At 44.4% G+C, this 17,998-nt stretch overlaps 1 protein-coding gene across 1 annotated transcript; it reads left to right on the top strand.

Moving 5' to 3' along the window:
* The first annotated feature begins 8,508 nt into the window (after window positions 1–8,508).
* On the top strand, window positions 8,509–17,369 carry Aadacl3 (arylacetamide deacetylase like 3). Its single transcript, XM_059256266.1, has 4 exons — window positions 8,509–8,682; window positions 15,036–15,252; window positions 15,941–16,004; window positions 16,595–17,369. Exons 1-4 carry the CDS (start codon window positions 8,509–8,511, stop codon window positions 17,367–17,369), a joined length of 1,230 nt encoding a protein of 409 aa, XP_059112249.1.
* The last annotated feature ends 629 nt before the right edge of the window (window positions 17,370–17,998 follow it).

The following is a 17,998-nucleotide window of genomic DNA, read 5'->3' as shown; positions in this document are numbered from 1 at the left end:
GCTTGGGTGAGTGGGAGATCCCAGCTGGATCAACAACAGAGAGGGAGAACAAGGAATAGGAGACCAGGGAAGCATTTTTAAAAGCTCAAATCTGCAGAATTACAAAGAACACTTTGAAGCAACAATTTGTTAATATAAAGGGTGATGTCAGTTCAAAGTTTAAAGGTAGTTACTGGGCAGTTATCCTTGCAGGGGAGTGGTGTGTGTGTGTGTGTGTGTGTGTGTGTGTGTGTGTGTGTGTGTGTTTGTATCAAGTTGTGGTGACCTTTGGGCAAGGTTGAGGTTCTGGGAGAATTATTTATTTGTTTGTTTATTTTACATCTCCACCACAGTTCTTCTCCCTCCCCTCCTTCTAGTCTCTTCCCTCACCTCTTCTCTACCTCCACCGAGGCCCCCTCCACTCCTCCTCCCTTTCTATCCAGAAAAGAGCAGGCCTCCCGTGGATATTGACAAAACATGGCTTATCAAATTGTCGTAAGACTAAGTACCTTGACCTTGTATTAAGGCTCGGCAAGGCAACCCAGTATGAGGAATAGGGTCCCAAAAGCCAGCCCATCAGGTAACCTGCAACAATGTGTGCAATGCCATCCTCTATTGTCTCCTGGTTTTATTTATTTTATTAATGTTGATGCAAAGGACTCCATTTTGATCCTGACATCATTCACACCAGCATCTCTCTGGGTTTGACTTTCGCCCTGTTGGAAACTTTCCTACAAAGTACAGAGGTGATCTAGAAGTGGAAGCTGTTTTTCCCCGGCAGCAGATGAGGAGAAGCACACGAACAGCCTGAAGACAGGATGAGTCATTTTACCCGCAGCTTCCAGTGTTCTTCTCAGGAATTAAGAGTAAATGTTCTTGCAGAGGGCCCAGGTTCAATTTCCATCACTCACTTGGTGCCTCACAACCATCTGTAACTTCAGTTCTTGAGATCCACATCCTCTTCTGGCCTCTGTGAGCGCTGCATGTACATGGTGCACAGATACATGTACAGGCAGAACACCCATACTCATAACATGAAAAATAAAGAGAGAAAAGTTTGAATCAAGCCAGCTGAGCTGAACATGGTGCTGCAATCCCAGCAACTGGGTGGTGGAGCAAGAAGATCAGGAGTTCAAAGCCATCCTCACTACACAATGAGTTGATGGATAAATCAAAGAATAATGATGCTGTTCAGTGTGTTGAGAGTACAAGAGTGATCGCTTCTGGTCTAGTCTGGATTGAGGTTTAAACTAACACAGCTGATCTGAGGGGTAACATCTCTATGCATCAAAAATATGAAAGTGTTCTCTCTTTTTTAAACTTAACAATCCTCACTTGGTTTTTTTTTTTTCTCCTACTGAGATAGCTATTACCAAAAGATTGAGGAAAAACATCAGAAACAATCTAGATGTCTAACAATAGTTGATTGAATCAATTATGGCAAGTACAAATAATGTAATGAGTATTTTATTTTGTAGACAATTAAAATTATATAAATAAATTAATTGGTATGGAAAGGACAAGAGTAGGTTATAATGTCCCATGTAAATACATGTGTACACACACACACACACACACACACACACACACACACAAGCTTGTGTACTTCTAGGTTTGGTTTGGTTTGAGCTCATACAATTTTGAGGATTTTATTTAAGAAAAAAATGTAAAGTTGTGAATCTGATTTAGATTCAAAAGTGAGTGAAGAATCGTGGCACTTCTCTGTGATCACAGCACTTTGTGGCTAAAGAAGAAGGATAGCCACAAGTGAAGCCAGTCTGGACTGAGTCACATAGTGAGTTACGGGCCAGCCTGAGCTACTGTTGTGGGACCTTATCTCAAAATAATAATAATTAACCACAACAACAACAACATCACCAGTGTGAGTCTCCACTCTTAACACTGGCTTCTTTCTTCCTTTTTTTAAACCTTTTTGTTTCTTGAGGTTTTATCTTGCTATGTACCTCAGGATGGCCTTGAATTTGTGGGCCTTTTGCCTCAACTTCTCAGGTGCTGGAATTTCAGGTTCGAGCACCATGCCCAGCTTCCATTCTTTTATTATTTTTATTTCTTTTTCCAGTATTGATTTTTGTTTGTTTTGTCTTTTAATCCCATCCCTCTGGAAGCAGAGGCAGGTAAATCTCTGTGAGTTCAAGGCCAGCCTGGTCTACTACTGAGTTTCAGAACAGCCAAGTCTACATAGAAAGACTCCATATTAAAAAAAAAAAAAACAACACAAAAATAAGTAAACAAACAAACAAATAAATAAATAAAAATACTCTAGGGACTGTGGGTGTGTCTCAGTGGTAGAGTACTTGCATAGTAAGCTCTAGAGTTGGTCCTCAGTGTCACACACCCCAATGCCACACACAGAGAATTTTTATTTGTTAGTAATATATTTGTGTGAATGTGAGTGTGCACACACCACGACTTCTGTGTGAAGGTCAGAGGATAACTTTCTGGAGTAGTTCTTTCCTTCCTCCATGGTTCCAGAGATGAACTCAGGATATTTGACTCGCACAGCGTGTGCCTTTATTTGCTGAGCCCCTCAGAATAATTTTTACATCAGTATTTCTGCATGGATAAGAGAATAATTTTTTCTCTGTTGTGTAACAGGCTTTGGCCTAACATGGATTTGCAGCCAGCTGCCTGTTGAGCAACTCATTAGCAGTCGCTGCTTCGCTCGTGTCCTGATTACTCATGCTCCTCCTTGGAGCTAAATGGCAGACGGCTAAGCCTGTGTGGTCACTGGGAGTTTTCTTTGTTAACTGAAATTTTGTCAATGCATAAAATAAGGAGGCACAATAGGAGCTGCCCTTGTCTGTGAAGTCCCCTGTGACAGGTATTAGGAGATTCTCTAATTATCTGAAGGCTGCTTAACTTTATCAAGGCTCAGTTTTCTATCCATTAAGTGGGCACAAGACTTGAATCTCTTGAAACACAGTCAGGGGAACGGTGTATGTGTTGCGGTTTCTCTTCTAACTGGTCTTGGGGAGTCTGGAACAGGGCCTGGCCTCTAGCCCTATCCTCATGAGACCTTGTCATCATGGACACAATGTTTCCCATGGCACCCGCCTTCATCTTGTGAAGACTCCTGCCTGAGGATCTGACCTGGAGCAGGAAACTTTGGTCAGGTAGCCTTTGTGATTATTGTCTGGTTTGTGTCTGGCTCATCTTTATCAGGACAGACACTTGCGGGGAGAGTCCCGGCCAGGCAGAAGGCCAGGCTAAGGATGCCGTTCACGAGAGACACGTGAAGGTGACTCAGTGGAACACACTCGGTAGCAGAGTCACAGTATTGCGCACAGGTTCCAAAGAGGAGGGTGACATGTCTGGCAGAGACATCAGAAGAAGGCAGGCCACAGCTGGAGTCCATTGGGAGAAGAGTGCCTGTGGGGGGTCAGAGTGCTTACTGGGGGCCAGTGAGATGGATGGCCCCAAGGCTTGCTACACAAGGCTAATGGTCTGAGTTGGATCCACAAAACACATCGTAGAAGGAGAGAACTGACTCTCAGAGTTGTCCTCTGACTCCACATGCCTGCCTGCTGTATTCTCTCCCCCCCCCTCTCTCTCTCTCTCTCTCTCTCTCTCTCTCTCTCTCTCTCACACACACACACACACACACACACACACACACACACACACAAAGTAAAATCTAAATAAAAACCTTTATTCAAGTCCAGAACGTTATTCATACATGAATTATTCAATCAGTGAATTACTGCATGCCTGCATGCATGTCTGTATGTGTGTGTGTGTGGGGGGGGTCAGAGGTTAATGTTGGGTGTCTTCTTCAATCACTTCTCCATCTTATATTTTTCTTAACTTTTTGGAGATTTATTTTTGTGCATACATCCGTGTTGTCCATGTGTGTGTGTGTACCTTGCAGATGCCAGAAGAGGAGGTCAGATTCCCAGGAGTTGGAGTTACAGGTAATTGTGAACTGCCCCACATAGGTGCTGAGTACTGAACTTGGATCTTCTGCAACAGCAGTACACACTCTTTAATGACTGAGCCGTCACTCTAGCCACTTTTAAATCAGTTAGTGTGTGTGTGTGTGTGTGTGTGTGTGTGTACACGTGTGTGTGAGCATGCCTGTGGAGATCACAGGACAACTTGTGGAAGTTAGTTTTCTCCTACTACAATGTGGGTCTCAGGGGTCAAACTCAGGTTATCAGGCTTGGTGGCAAACTGTTTTACCCACTGAGCTGTCTTGGCAGATCTCCATCTTATTTTTTGAGATGAGTCTTTCACTGAATCTGGTCTTTTGCCTATTCAGCCAGACTAGCAAGCCAGCAAGTGTTGACAAATTTCTAAATGGTCTTATTAAATAAAAAACCACGGAGCCAGATATATGGGTGAAACCCTGGGAGAAATCAGGGAAATAGGGAAAGCCACCAGCCGACCTTACCTTAGCAACTCTGCAGCTTCCAAATTCGAGTTACTTCCTGTCTACCCACGTCTATACGCCTTGCTCTTCTGCCACCTGATTTGTCCTCTTCATTCAGCTACATCACTTCCTCTTCCTACACAGCTCTATCACTTCCTGTCTGTCTGTACCGACCTCCAGACCTCCATGGTTAACTAGTTTTGGAATTTAAGGTGTGTGCCACAACCACACCTGGCTCTGTTTCCAGTGTGGCCTTGAACACACAGAGATCCTGCCTGCCAAGTGATAGGATTAAAGGTGTGTGCTAACACTGCATGACTTCTGTGTTGTGGTTGGCTTTTTCCTCTGATCTCCAGGGAAGCTTTATTTATTAAAGCACAAATAAAATATCATCACAAGCAAGCTTCAGGAGTCCCCCTGTCTATGACACTCCAACACTGAGGATTACAGGTGTGTGCTGCTATGCCTGGCTTTTAACATGGCTGTTGGGAATCCAAACTCGGGTGCCCACGCTTGCGTGAAAACATTCTATGGACTGAGCTGTCTCTCCAGCCTTCCAGAAGGGAGTTCTAAGTGGTGGGTTAGATATGTAGGTATGAGTCTATATGAGTCTGTATGTAGGCCACACAAGGTTAAAGTGGCCACTGCAGCCTTTCTATGAAGTCCATGTTGGGTGTGGAGGTCAGTAGAGGGAGCCAGGGGTGTTAGGCCTAGTTGTTCCACAGAGGGGAAATCTTGGGGTTTCTATTGCTGTGCCCAAAAACAATTTGAGGAGGAAAGAGTCTATTTCAGCTTACAACTCTCAGGTCACACTCCATCATTGGGTGAAGTTGATCTAGAAACTCGAGGCAGGAACCTGGGTGCAGAAACTGAAGCAGAAGCCATGGAAGACTAATGCTTATTGGCCTGATCCTCCTGCCTTGCTCAATTTGCTTTCTTATATAACTCAGAGCTACCTGCCCAGGGGTGGTACACAGTGGACTGGGCCCTCCAACATCAATCATTAATCTAGAAAAAGTACTACAGACTTGCCTACAGGCAAATTTTATGGTGCATTTTCTCAGTTGAAAGTCCCTCTTCCCAAATGAGTTTGTGTCAAGTTGGCAAAGGACTAGCCAACACAGGTGAATTCACAAAAGACCAATATTGGGCTTAATGCCAGTGAACTAGAAGCAACAGAGCCTTGAAACAGTGTCAAGGGTGACTGAGCCCTGATTTACGTACTAACAAGTTAAACCTGAATTTGTGGGAACTCACCATCACACCTTAACATATGCAAAGGATTTGGTCCAGGGCTTGCCATAGAGGAAAACAAAACAAAACCTCAGGCTTTACTTTATAGATGAATAAAAACTGAGGGAGACAGAGACAAAGAGACAGACAGAGAAAGACCGACAGAGAGAAGACTGCCATCTTCCCAGAGCTATTTTCCATACAGAAGCTGGGAGACAACAGCATTGAACTTCTGGTCCTTGGTCCTTCCCTCACATCAGCTCTTCTCACAGACTATGGCTGCGGATGGGGTAGCATGGGGGTACTTACAGGTTATCTATCAGAACCAGCAGCTTTGGGTAGAATCCAGTACAAAATGTACACAAGGGACAAAATCAGAAAGAAATCTGCAAGAGTGTCTAGTATTCAAGCTAGATTTAGAATCTAGCACCACTGAAGCCAGTTGTTATTGAAATAGCCACCGTGAAAGGTGGCTGCCAGAACAAGCAACCTTGCATCTCTGCACCTCCATGCAATGTTCCTACAACATCTTGCATAAATGCCCCTGGCAGTGTCCTTCCCATCCCACCCCATGTCATTCCCCTCCAAGCTTGCCATAGGGATGTGACCTGATAAGACTCACTATCAGGAGCCCTTCCTTTACAGAGAGAAAGAGCACAATGGTCTCCGTGGATGCTCTATAGCCAGGCACTGGAGGACTGTGTAGACCCTCCATGGCTAGGTAGGGGCTCCAGCATCCCCACTCACACACCACTGGCCAGGATGCATCCCAAGCTCCCATCCCCATACAGCAGGGGCCAGAGCATTGCAATCTTGTGGGTCCACAAGGGACATGAATGTGTCTGAAGAATATGGAGGAAGTGTGTTGGTCATTGTTTCTATTGCTGCCATCTGTTGAGTGTGTGGCATGACACACACATACTAATACTTTGTATTTGATGATGTGTTTTGGTGCACTCAACCACCCCCTGAGGAAACATTTAGAAACTGTCAGTAACTTGCTTCTTATTAGAATGCTTGGCATTAAGCAGACCCAACACTCAAATCCAAGTGACCCTGATGCAGGTTTTCTTGACCTCAGATGTGTTGATTTGTTAGACCAGACACTTCTGTGTTGCAGGAGCCAATGTAAGTATAGAGATGCTTAGCACGTCTCTGGCATCTGTTTCATTAGCATTAGAGATGCTAATACCCAGCTCATCTGTCACCCACAATGTCTCTAGGCATTGTCCAGTTGTCTCCTGAGAGGTAAAATCCCTTTGTTTGAAAACTTCTGCTCCATCACCAGGTTGGAGAATGTTCTAGTTCATTTCTGTGGCTGTAATAAAATACCCCAATGAAAAGCAATGTAGGGGAGAAAAGGGTTTGCTTCAGCTCACAATTCCATGTTCCAGTCCATCATTATGGGGAAATTAAGGCAGAAACTTCAAACAGCTAGTCACATCATGTCCACAGGCTAGAGCAGAGAGAAAAATTAATGCATGCATACTCATCTGCTTGCTTGCATGTGCTCATCTCCATTTCTCTGCTCTTACACAGTTCAGGACCCTGGCCTAGGGAATGGTGCTGCCCACAGTGGTCTGGGTTTTCCTCATATCAAGTAATTTAGTTAAGACAACTCCCCGCAGGCATGCCCACAGGCCAATCTAATGTGGGCAATCCCTCATGGAGACTTTCTTTCCAGTTGATTCTAGGTTGTGTTAGTTTGACAATTAAAGCCAACTATCACAGGGAGACAGGAAACAGGGCCCATGTCCCCATTACTATGATTATATAGAACCTCCTTGCTAGGAAAGGTTGTGAAAACTGCCTTAGCATCTGATCTGACCTAGAAAGCAAGCATACTTAAGCTTCTCTGTTTTATAATGGAGAGAAAAAAAAACCTGTTCATCAATCCCTCCATTTAGTGCACCTTTGCATAGACCTGACAGAGATCCAGCCTCTAGGCACAAAACCATAAAGTTGGGGCCTAGAGAGATGGCTCAGCGGTTAAGAGCATTGATTGCTCATGAAGAAGACCTGGATTCAATTTCCAGCACCCACATGGTAGCTCACAACCATCTATAACTCTATTCTTATGGATATGACACCTTCTTATGGCATCCAGGACACCAGGCAATCATGGTGCACAGACATACATTCAGGCAAGATACTCACAACATAAAATAAAAATAAATAAATCATAAAACAACAGTAACATAAACAATTCTGTATTCAAAATGTATGTTCTACAGGCAAGGGACTGGCATCCTGGGTGATAATAAAAGCCACAGGTGAGAATTAAGCAGAGCGGTGCCAAAGGGTCATGGGGCTGTTGGTAGTGAAGTATTACAATTTTAAAAAGCTAGCTAGACAGAAGGTGACATTTGAACAGCAATAGGCACGTTAGGAAGAATAGAGCCCAGTTGGCATCGTGTGTGTGTGTGTGTGTGTGTGTGTGTGTGTGTGTGTCGGGGGCGGGGGGGTTGTTGCACAGAGAAACAGCAACTGCAAAAGCCCTGGTGCCTCCTTATCTAGTTAAGGAATAGTAAGTGTGGCAAGACTAGAATTAGGGTGTGGGTGATGACGTTTGAGGGCAATCGTCTAATGCCTTCAGTAACTCTGTGGCTTACCCAATGCTGTATCTATCAGCAATGCCAAGATTTAAATAAGAGCTCTTGAGATCTCTTTCCAGCTGAATGAATGAATCTATAGGAGCCACTTTCTCCTCTACATGCGCCCTGGTCTAGAACCACACCCTCCCCTGTGTCAGCGACTCCTTGTCTGGGCTGGCCCAGTGTTTACAGGAAGCAGGGAGGTGGAGAGGGAATCTGGTGATGTATAAGAGGCCTGCTGGCCTGCACTGCGTCTTCCATAGCCTGTGGCAGGCACAAATGACACTTGGCTTCCTCTGAGGTAGAAGCAGCATGGTGGTTCTGGCCCTGACACTCCTTGTAGCTGCTGCTGCTGCTGCGTTCTCGCTAGGAGTTCTGCTGTGGGTGATCTGTATACAACTTTGGACGGAACACATCCCCGAAGGCATCACTCATCCTGTGAGGCTGCGAATCCTCAGTTGCCTTTTACGTCTGTCAATGACATGGGTGAGTTTATGTTTTGCGTGTCTCCTTTGCCTGAGGGCTGAGGATAGATGTGAGGAAAAATCAGATACTGGGTCCTTCAATACTACACACAATTCAAAGAATGTTTGCTTTCTCGATGTCTCAGTCAGCTTCCCATTACTGTATCAAAATACCTGAGACAAAGGATTTACAAAGCATAAAGGTTTATTTAGGTTCATGTTTTTTGAGGTTGTAACTTGAGATATTGGCTTCATTGTGTTGGGCCTGTGGAAAGGGAGCATATCCCAGTAGGAGCATATGGCTGAGTAAAACTGCTCATGTCCCACGTAACAAAAGAGGAAGAAGAAGGACTGAGGTCTCACAGTGACTTTTCTTTTAAATTCATCTTGTATTTGTCATACAAAGGAATGGGCTCCGAGGTGCATTTTAGAGTACGTGTGTCATTAGACTTTTTTTTTTTTTTTTTTTTGAGACTGGGTTTCTCTGTGTGACCTTGGCTGTCCTAAAACTCGCTCTGTAGACAAGGCTGGCCTCAAACTCAAAGATCTGCTTGCCTCTGCCTCCTGAGTGTGCCACCAACACCTGGCTTAGACCTTGATCTTCTCCTTTATCTTCTCTTAGTGGCCTATAGCCCCAGTGACCTAAGGACCTCACACTAAGCCTTCTTCCTAAAGCCTCTACCACCTATAATAGCATCACCCTGGGGCCTTTTCCACATGTGCCTCTGGGGAACACGGAACTGTGCAAAATATGGTACCAGTTAACACAGAGGAGAAAGACCAATCTCATTCCTTGTTAGCCCTCAGTACTTTGTGAAGCTCTGAAGGTAGGGATGAATTTTTGGGCTCCAGTGACTACAGACCTGCTAGTTAGAGTCAGAAAACAGCAAAATCAAGAAAACAGAAAGCAAATTAATAAATTAGCTCAAGACATTTGCAGAACCATACAGAACACACCTTTTAAAAAACATTAAAATGTATTTATGTTATGGGTACGGTGGGTTTTTTGCCTACATTCATGTCTGTGTACCATATGTGTGCAGTACCTGCAGAGGCCAGAAGAGGGACTAGAGTTATGGATGGTTGTGAGCTACCACATATGTGCTGGGAATTGAACCTGGGTCCTCTGGAAGACAAACCATCGCTCTAAACTGCTGAGTTCCATAGAACATAACTTTAACAAATCTTTTGTTGCTTTTTTTTTTTTTTCCTCCAAGACAGGGTTTCTCTGCGTAGCTTTGCACCTTTCCTGGAACTCGCTTTGTAGACCAGGCTGGCCTTGAACTCACAGAGATCCGCCTGCCTCTGCCTCCCGAGTGCTGGGATCAAAGGCGTGCGTCACCACTGCCCGGCTCTTTTGTTGCCTTTTTAAAAACTATTTTTAAGTCCAGGCATGGTGGTGGCACATGCCTTTGATCCCAGCACTTAGGAAGTAGAAGAAGATGGATCTTCTTGAGTTTGAGGTCGGCCTGGTCTACATAGTGAGTCCCAGGACAGCTATGGATAAAAAGAGAAACTCTGTCAAAAAAAAAAAGACAAAAATACCTATTTTTTAAACCCATGTTATACAAGCTATTGAGTTTCATCATTTGCAAATAAAATTTATTTTTGTAGATTCTCCCCCTAACTTACTCTCTCTTATGCCTTTCCACCCCCATAACCTCCTGTCCACCTTCAAATCCCATGGGTCCTATTGCTCTGCCTCCCATTTTAACCCCTCTTTCCCCCTTCTCATGACCTCCTTTCTATTTCATAGCTCACAGCCACACTCACAACCACTTTTACACACACACATAAAAATGATAAGATAGGATCTATATATGAGAGAGAACGTTTTTTGTCTTTCTGAATCTGGATCACCTCACTATAACACCCCAAGGATTCTACATCCTACCACACCAACATTTATGCATCTATGTTCACTGCTGCTCTATTCATGACAGCCAGGAAATGAAACCAGTCTAGACATCCATGAACAGATGAATGGATGAAGAAAATACATAATAGGAAACACACAATGAAAAAAAATGAAACAAGGTCTAATTCTACAGACCAGACTTGCCTTAAACTCAGGAGAGATCTGCTATGGGATGTTCTGTATGCTGTGAATATGTGTTGCTCTGATTGGTTGATAAATAAAATGCTAATTGGTCAGTAGCAAGGCAGGAAGTATAGGCAAGATAAGCAGACAAGAAGAATGCTGGGAATAGGAAGGCTGAGACAGGAGTCACCAGCCAGACACAGAGGAAGCAAGATGTAAAGGCAGAACTGAGAAAAGGTACCAAGCTACGTGGCTAAACATAAATAAAAATTATGGATTAATTTAAGTGTAAGAGCTAGTCAGTAATAAGCTTGAGCTAATAGCCAGCAGTTATAATTAATATAAGCTTCTGAGTGATTACTTTATAATCAGCTGAGGGACCTCGCAGCTGGGCGGGACACAGAAAAACTTCCAACCACAGAGATCTGCCTGTGTCTGTCTCTTGAGTGTTGGGATTAAAGGTGTGCATCATCACACCCAGACACAATGGAATTTTACTCAACCATTAAAAAAGAGAGAGAGGGTATTTTTAGGAAATTGATGGAACTGGGGATCATTATGTTCAGTGAAATGTACCAGAAATAAAAGTTTCCAGGGCCTGCTTCTGCAAATGGCCAGACTAGAATCCATGGTTTTCCCCCTGGTGGTTTTTTGTTTTGTTTTGTTTTACAGTCTATAGTCCAGGTTCCTAGTTACCATGACTCAGTTTCCCTGTGTGCTAAATAGGGAATCATAGCAGCCCCTACTGCACGGCATTTCTCAAGGATCCCAGAGTTGAGCTATCCACAGGGCAGATTGCAACATCTGGGCTAGGGTAAGCCCTCCTTATACATCACACACTGTTACTGTTGATTCTTTCTGTAATGGTGTGTTATGCAACCACTGTGTGTCCCAGTCCAGGATCTGCGTTCAGGGATAGGTTAAAAAAAAAGAAGGAGAAAGAGGAGGAGGAGAAGGAGAGAAAAGAAGAAGAAGAAGAAGAAGAAGAAGAAGAAGAAGAAGAAGAAGAAGAAGAAGAAGAAGAAGAAGAAGAAGAAGAGGAAGAGGAACAAGAAGAAGAAGAGGAGGAGGAGGAGGAGGAGGAGGAGGAGGAGGAGGAGGAGGAGGAGGAGGAGAAGAAGAAGAAGAAGAAGAAGAAGAAGAAGAAGAAGAAGAAGAAGAAGAAGAAGAAGAAGAAGAAGAGGAAGTCGTCTGCCTCCAGGGAGCTTGCAGTCCATAACAGCAGAGAGCAGGGGCTAGCCAGTGCTAAGCAAGCTCAATAGGACTCTGGCTACAGATAGCTTCATACAGGGGCCAGGCCCAAGAGAAAAGCATAGCAAGGCAGAGAGGGAGACATAAGCTTGCTTACTCAAGGGTTAAAATGCAAGAGACCCTATCTTTGATGAAAAGGATACAAATTACCCGATTTTCACTACTAACTGCTGATTGTAGTGTCTCCTGCCACTGGGGGTCAGGAACTTGTGGATCTGTAGAACACAGTACCCAGGGCAGAACTGTAACTCTCCCAAAAGAGGAATCACAAATCTTTTGACTGAAGGATTATTTCATGTGCTACACACATGGGAAGTGGTGGTCTTACCCATTTGAGACCAGGGTACTGACTGACAGCAGCCATGGCTTGTCGTTTTGTTCAGGCGTGTGCAATCGTTACATCATACACGCCATTTGTCTGATGGCCATATGCATATGAAACTGCCTTCCTGGATGGATTTCAGGTATTTATTATGTATTTTAAAGAATGTTCTGTGGTGCTGGAAAGATAGTGCAGTCCATAAAGGGCCTACTGCTCATGCATGGGAACTTGAGTTCAGATCCTGAAGCGAAGCATAGAGCTGAGAATGATGGTGTGAGCCTGTGCCTGGGGGACAGAGGGAGGCACAGAGACAAGTGAATCCTTAAAGCTCATTGGCCAACCAACCTAGTCCCATTGATAAGATACATTTCAGGTTCAATAAGGGACCCTTTCTCAAAAAATAAACTAGACAGGTCTGTGAAATGGCACAGTGGCTAATGTCAGTTATTACCAAGACTGATGGCCCGAGTTCTATCCCTGGGCCCCACATGGTGGAATGACAGATCAGACTCCACCAAGTTATCCTCTGACCTCTGCACATGTGTTGTGGCCCATGCACACCCATACATACCTACAAATAAATAAATGCACTAAAATAATAAATCACTGAATAAATAAATAAATGACACAATAAAGGAGGTCAGTGTTGACCTCTGACCTCCTCATGCACACACAGATGTGCATACACCTACATTAATAAGTATATACACCACACACACTCAACACACAATACACACATCAAAAAGAAAAAAAATGTTCTTAGGTGAGTCCACAAGCTCCAATCACAGCCCAAATGATTGTGGTTGAGGACTAGAAACTACTGGAAAGACCCAGGAAATGCCCATTTATTTATTTGAAAATATTTTTTTTCATACAGTATATTCTGATCATGGCTTTCTCTCCCTCATCTCTCAGATTCTCCCTGTTTCCCCACTCATTAGACTCCATGCCTCCTTTCTCTCTCTCTTTAGAGAACAAACAGGCCAATGAAGAACAAACAAACCAGAATAAAGCAAAACAAACAGAAAAACAGAGGGAAGCCAGGCAGAGGTGATGCATCCTTAAATTCCACCACTTAGGAGGCAGAGGCAGGTGGATCTCTGAGTTTGAGGCCAGCCTCGTCTACAGAGCAAGTTCCAGAACAGCCAGGGCTACTATACAGAGAAACCCTATCCTGAAAAAAAAATGAAGGGGGGGAGGGAGAGGGAGAGAGAGGGAGGGAGGGAGGGAGGAAGGAAGGAAGGAAGGAAGGAAGGAAGGAAGGAAGGAAGGAAGGAAGAAAAACAGGAAGGGGTAAAAACAAAGAAAAAGCAGAAGCACACACACAGACACACACACACACAGACACACACACCATAAAAACACAAAATTGGAAACCATAATAGATAATAAAAATACAAGCAAGGTTAATAAAAAAAAGGCCAAACAAAGTATTATGAGACAAAACATCTCTAAAAACATCATTGAGTTTATTTTGTGTTGCCCATCTACTTCCCGGTGTGGAAACGCCCTAAAGTGTGGTTTGTATATCCATTGAGACTCCAATGGAGACAACTCATTTTTCTTTTTGGAGTGGTTGTCAATTGTAGATAGTGTCTTGGTTAGGGATGGGGCTTGTGTTTACTTCCCCTCTGAGCACCGGGACCCTATCTAGCATGGACATGTGTAGGCCTTGTGCATGCTGCTGTGCACAGTCTATGTGAGTTTGTATGTACGACAGTCCTGTTCTGCCTGGAAGATATGACTATCCCCACTGGCTCTTACAATCTTTCTGTCTCCTCTTCCTCCTGAGCCCTCAGGGGAGGCTTTTGATGGAGACATCCCATCCAAGGTCTCTTGCTTTCTGCACATTTTCCAGTTGTGGGTCTCTGTATTCATTCCCATCTCCTGCAGGAGGAAGCGTCTCTGATGATGGCTGAGTGAGACTATGGACATAGAAGGATGTTGTTGTTTATTAATATTTATTTTTTAAAGATTTATTTATTTATTATGAATACAGTGAGTGTTCAGCCTGCATGTATGTCTGCAGGCCAGAAGAGGGCACCAGATCTCATTGTAGATGGCTGTGAGCCACCATGTGGTTGCTGGGAATTGAACTCAGGAACCTCTGGAAGAACAGTCAGCGCTCTTAACCTCTGAGCCATCTCTCCAGCCCCTATATTTATTTTTAAAACCTTTAGCTAGATCTCAAAGAAAACACAATAACCTGAAGAAGCCTCATTTGCAACAACAACATTGACATCACTGACCCCCAGTCAAACATATACACCTTCTGACTTCCCCCCTCATCCTTAATTTTCCTAAAAAGAAACACCTTTCATATCACATATTTTCCAAAAATATTTCAGTAGATGTCATGGAAAAATAAGAAAACACTCCTCTCTCCCTCTTCAAAAACATCACCTCCACAGCAATCAATATTTGGGAGACCCAGGCTGTCTTTCCTGGAGCCTCAAGGGTTGGCCAGAAGCCTCATTTGTCATGTCTGGCACGTTAAGTGTCTAGGAAGAGTATGGTTGGGAGGAGTGGGTTTGGTGATGGATCCACATGGCCTGGGTAGGTGTGGATTTAACTGCAGGTGCCTCAAGGGCATTCTGGGAGAGGGAGGAAATGCAGGAGGTCTGTGGTCAAGTCTGATCAATATTTCCCAAGCTCCTTCTTGGTGCCTGGGGAGGGTAGATGTATCTGACAGGCTCAGGCTGCATGTAAAATGACTGATGCACAATCCTTCTCAACCCATTGCCTCTTCTCTCTCTGACAGGGGATGATTTTTGAGAAGCTGGGACTGTGTTATGCACCCCAGTTTGCCAGTTTTGTGCATGATCTGAAGCCACTCAAGAGAGATCCTGATGTTGTGGTCACAGATCTTCGCTTTGGGACAATCCCTGTGAAACTATATCAGCCCAAGGAATCTTCCTCCACCCTTAGGCCTGGCATCATCTTCTTCCATGGTGGTGGAACTATCCTGGGGAGCTTGAGTAAGAAAGCCTTTCTTTCTTTCAAGCCCCCTGTCACCCTGATAAATGAGCTTGAAAGAATGGTCGTTTTGTGGTAGCTAGAGAGATGGCTCAGTAGTTAAGAACACTTTCTGCTCTTCCAGAGGACCCAAGTTTAGTTCCTAGTACTCATCTGGGGTATCATACAACTCTAGCCTGTAACTCAAGCTCCAAGTGATCTAGCTCCTTCTTCTGGTGTCCATGGACACCTTCACACATGTGTGTACAACACATACACATAAGAAAAAGTAAAATAAGTCTTAAAATAAGATAGTCATTCTCTCTGGTAGACAGTCTACTGTTATGACCAAGAAAGCCCAGGGCCATGAGTAGGCACAGACCACTTTGGTGGCATATTGTGCAATGGTCTGGCCTGTTCCTAAATTGATATGAGAATATCACTATCACACACTGAGCCGCTGCAATCTCTTCACTTTGGGATGTTTTTGATAAGTGGTAGAGTACATCAGGTCATGGGCATCTTGGAGAACATTGTCCTTGTAGCTCACAGAAGCAAAACAAGAGAAGTTGGAAGGATATTTACTCAACAGTCAGAAGCTACTTTATGACCTGCTCAGCTAACTCAGGCACTCTATTTACAAAAGGAGAATGGCCGTGAAGGCTGAAGGAAAATGTCCTAGTAAATGTGACGTTTGATTTTGTTTTCCAGGAACCCACCACAGCATATGCTTACGTTTGTCCAAGGACTGTGACTCTGTTGTCGTGGCAGTCGGGTAAGGAAGGGGATAATGGGAGCACATAAGCAGACAGCCCTGATTTGTAGTGACAGGGTCTGAAGGTTGAATCTGAAGCAGATGGATTTGGAGAGGAGAACGGGGGGGGGGGGGGGGGGGGGCGGGCTGGGCTGTGAGAACCCACTAAGGAGAAGCAAGGAATGGAGGAGAGAGGGACAGTGGACTGGACCCTCTTCCTTAGTGCATGAAATATTTGTGGACAACAGCATCATTTAACCCTGGCTTTTGGAGGCTGACAGGGATGGGGATGGCACTTTGATTTTGATTGGAAGAGTTCATTAGTTTTAACAGCCCTGCCCATGGCAGACAGGCAACATCTCCTCTGCCTAAAGCCTGCAGTGCCCCTGGAACATCTAAACAATATCACATCCATTCTCAGTGGATGGCAATTGCTTCCTCGGAGCTAAATGGCAAGCAAGAAGACTTTACGTCTACTGCGTGTTTGGGTCCTTGCCTATCTCCTCCTATTCAGGCTTCAAAAAGGGATTTGAGTTACAAGATGTTAGACAAGGGTCCTTTGGGTTTGGCTAAGCATTGAGCATAATCTGTGGTTCTTCATTCCTCTTTAGATACAGAAAGTCTCCCCAGTACAAGTTCCCAGTAATGAAAGAGGACTGTGTGGCAGCCACCATCCACTTTCTGAAATCATTGCATGTGTATGGAGTGGATCCAGCTCGGGTTGTGGTCTGTGGTGACAGTGTAGGAGGAAATGCAGCCACTGTGGTGTGTCAAACATTTGTGAACCAAGCAGATCTTCCTCGGATCCGGGCTCAGATTTTGATCTACTCCTCACTGCAAGTCATAGATTTTTGGGGCCCTTCTTGTCAACAGAATGCCAACATTCCACTGCTCTCCTGGAATATGGCCTTTTACTGTTGCTGTTGTCACCTAGACATGAAGACTTCCTGGAAAAATGTCATCAAGAATGGTGCCCATTTGCCTCTGGAAATCTGGGAGAAATACAGAAAGTGGTTGGGCTCAGAAAACATCCCAGAGAGGTTTAAGAAGCGAGGCTACCAATGCATACCCCCAGGGCCTGTGAATGAAGATGCTTACCGGGAGGTAAATCTCATACTGAACACAATATGCTCACCCCTCATTGCAGAAGATGATATAGTATCTCAGCTCCCAGAAACCTGCATTGTGAGCTGTGAGTATGACCTTCTCCGGGACCATTCACTTCTATACAAGAAGAGGCTGGAAGATCTGGGGGTGCCTGTGACGTGGCATCATATGGAGGATGGTTTCCATGGAGTGCTTAATACCCTTGACTTTGGCTTCTTGAGCTTCCCTTGCTCCTCAAGAATTATGGACGTGGTTACCCAGTTTATTAGAAAGTTGTGACCCTCATCCCTTCATGTGGTGGCTCCACCAACCTAGTCTGGGTCCTAGAAGAATACAGTGTATGCTCTTTATGATGAGTAGAGAGGAGACAGGCTGAAGAGAATGGAGTGAGGCTCTATGTCCTTGTTCACTCTTTGGGAAAAATCTGAGCTGACCATCTGCAGCATCTGGTTGAGAGACTGAATTTGTACATGAAGCTTGTCCATAATCCTCTTAGCTAGAAGTCAGGCTGTCTAGGTTGATTGAGACTTTATGATAGATGTGTTTGGTTACCTTGACTGTAGCTAGAGTTTTCCTGCCTTGCCCACAGTCAGGACAAATCTTTGTCACCCGCCAGTCCCACAGCCGCTCAGACCCAACCAAATAAACACAGAGACTTCTGTTGCTTACAAACTGTATGGCCATGGCAGGCTTCTTGCTAACTGTTCTTATAGCTTAAATTAATCCGTTTCCATAAATCTATACCTTGCCATGTGGCTCGTGGCTTACTGGCATCTTCACATGCTGCTTGTCATGGCAGCAGGTGGCAGTGACTCCTTCCGCCTTCCTGTTCTTTCTTTTCTCCTCTCTGTTAGTCCCACCTATACTTCCTGCCTAGCCACTGGCCAATCAGTGTTTTATTTATTGAC

The sequence above is a fragment of the Peromyscus eremicus genome, chromosome 2 (assembly GCF_949786415.1).
Source record: "Peromyscus eremicus chromosome 2, PerEre_H2_v1, whole genome shotgun sequence".
Taxonomy (NCBI): Eukaryota; Metazoa; Chordata; class Mammalia; order Rodentia; family Cricetidae; genus Peromyscus; species Peromyscus eremicus.
This window is presented reverse-complemented; position numbering and strand designations above follow the sequence as displayed.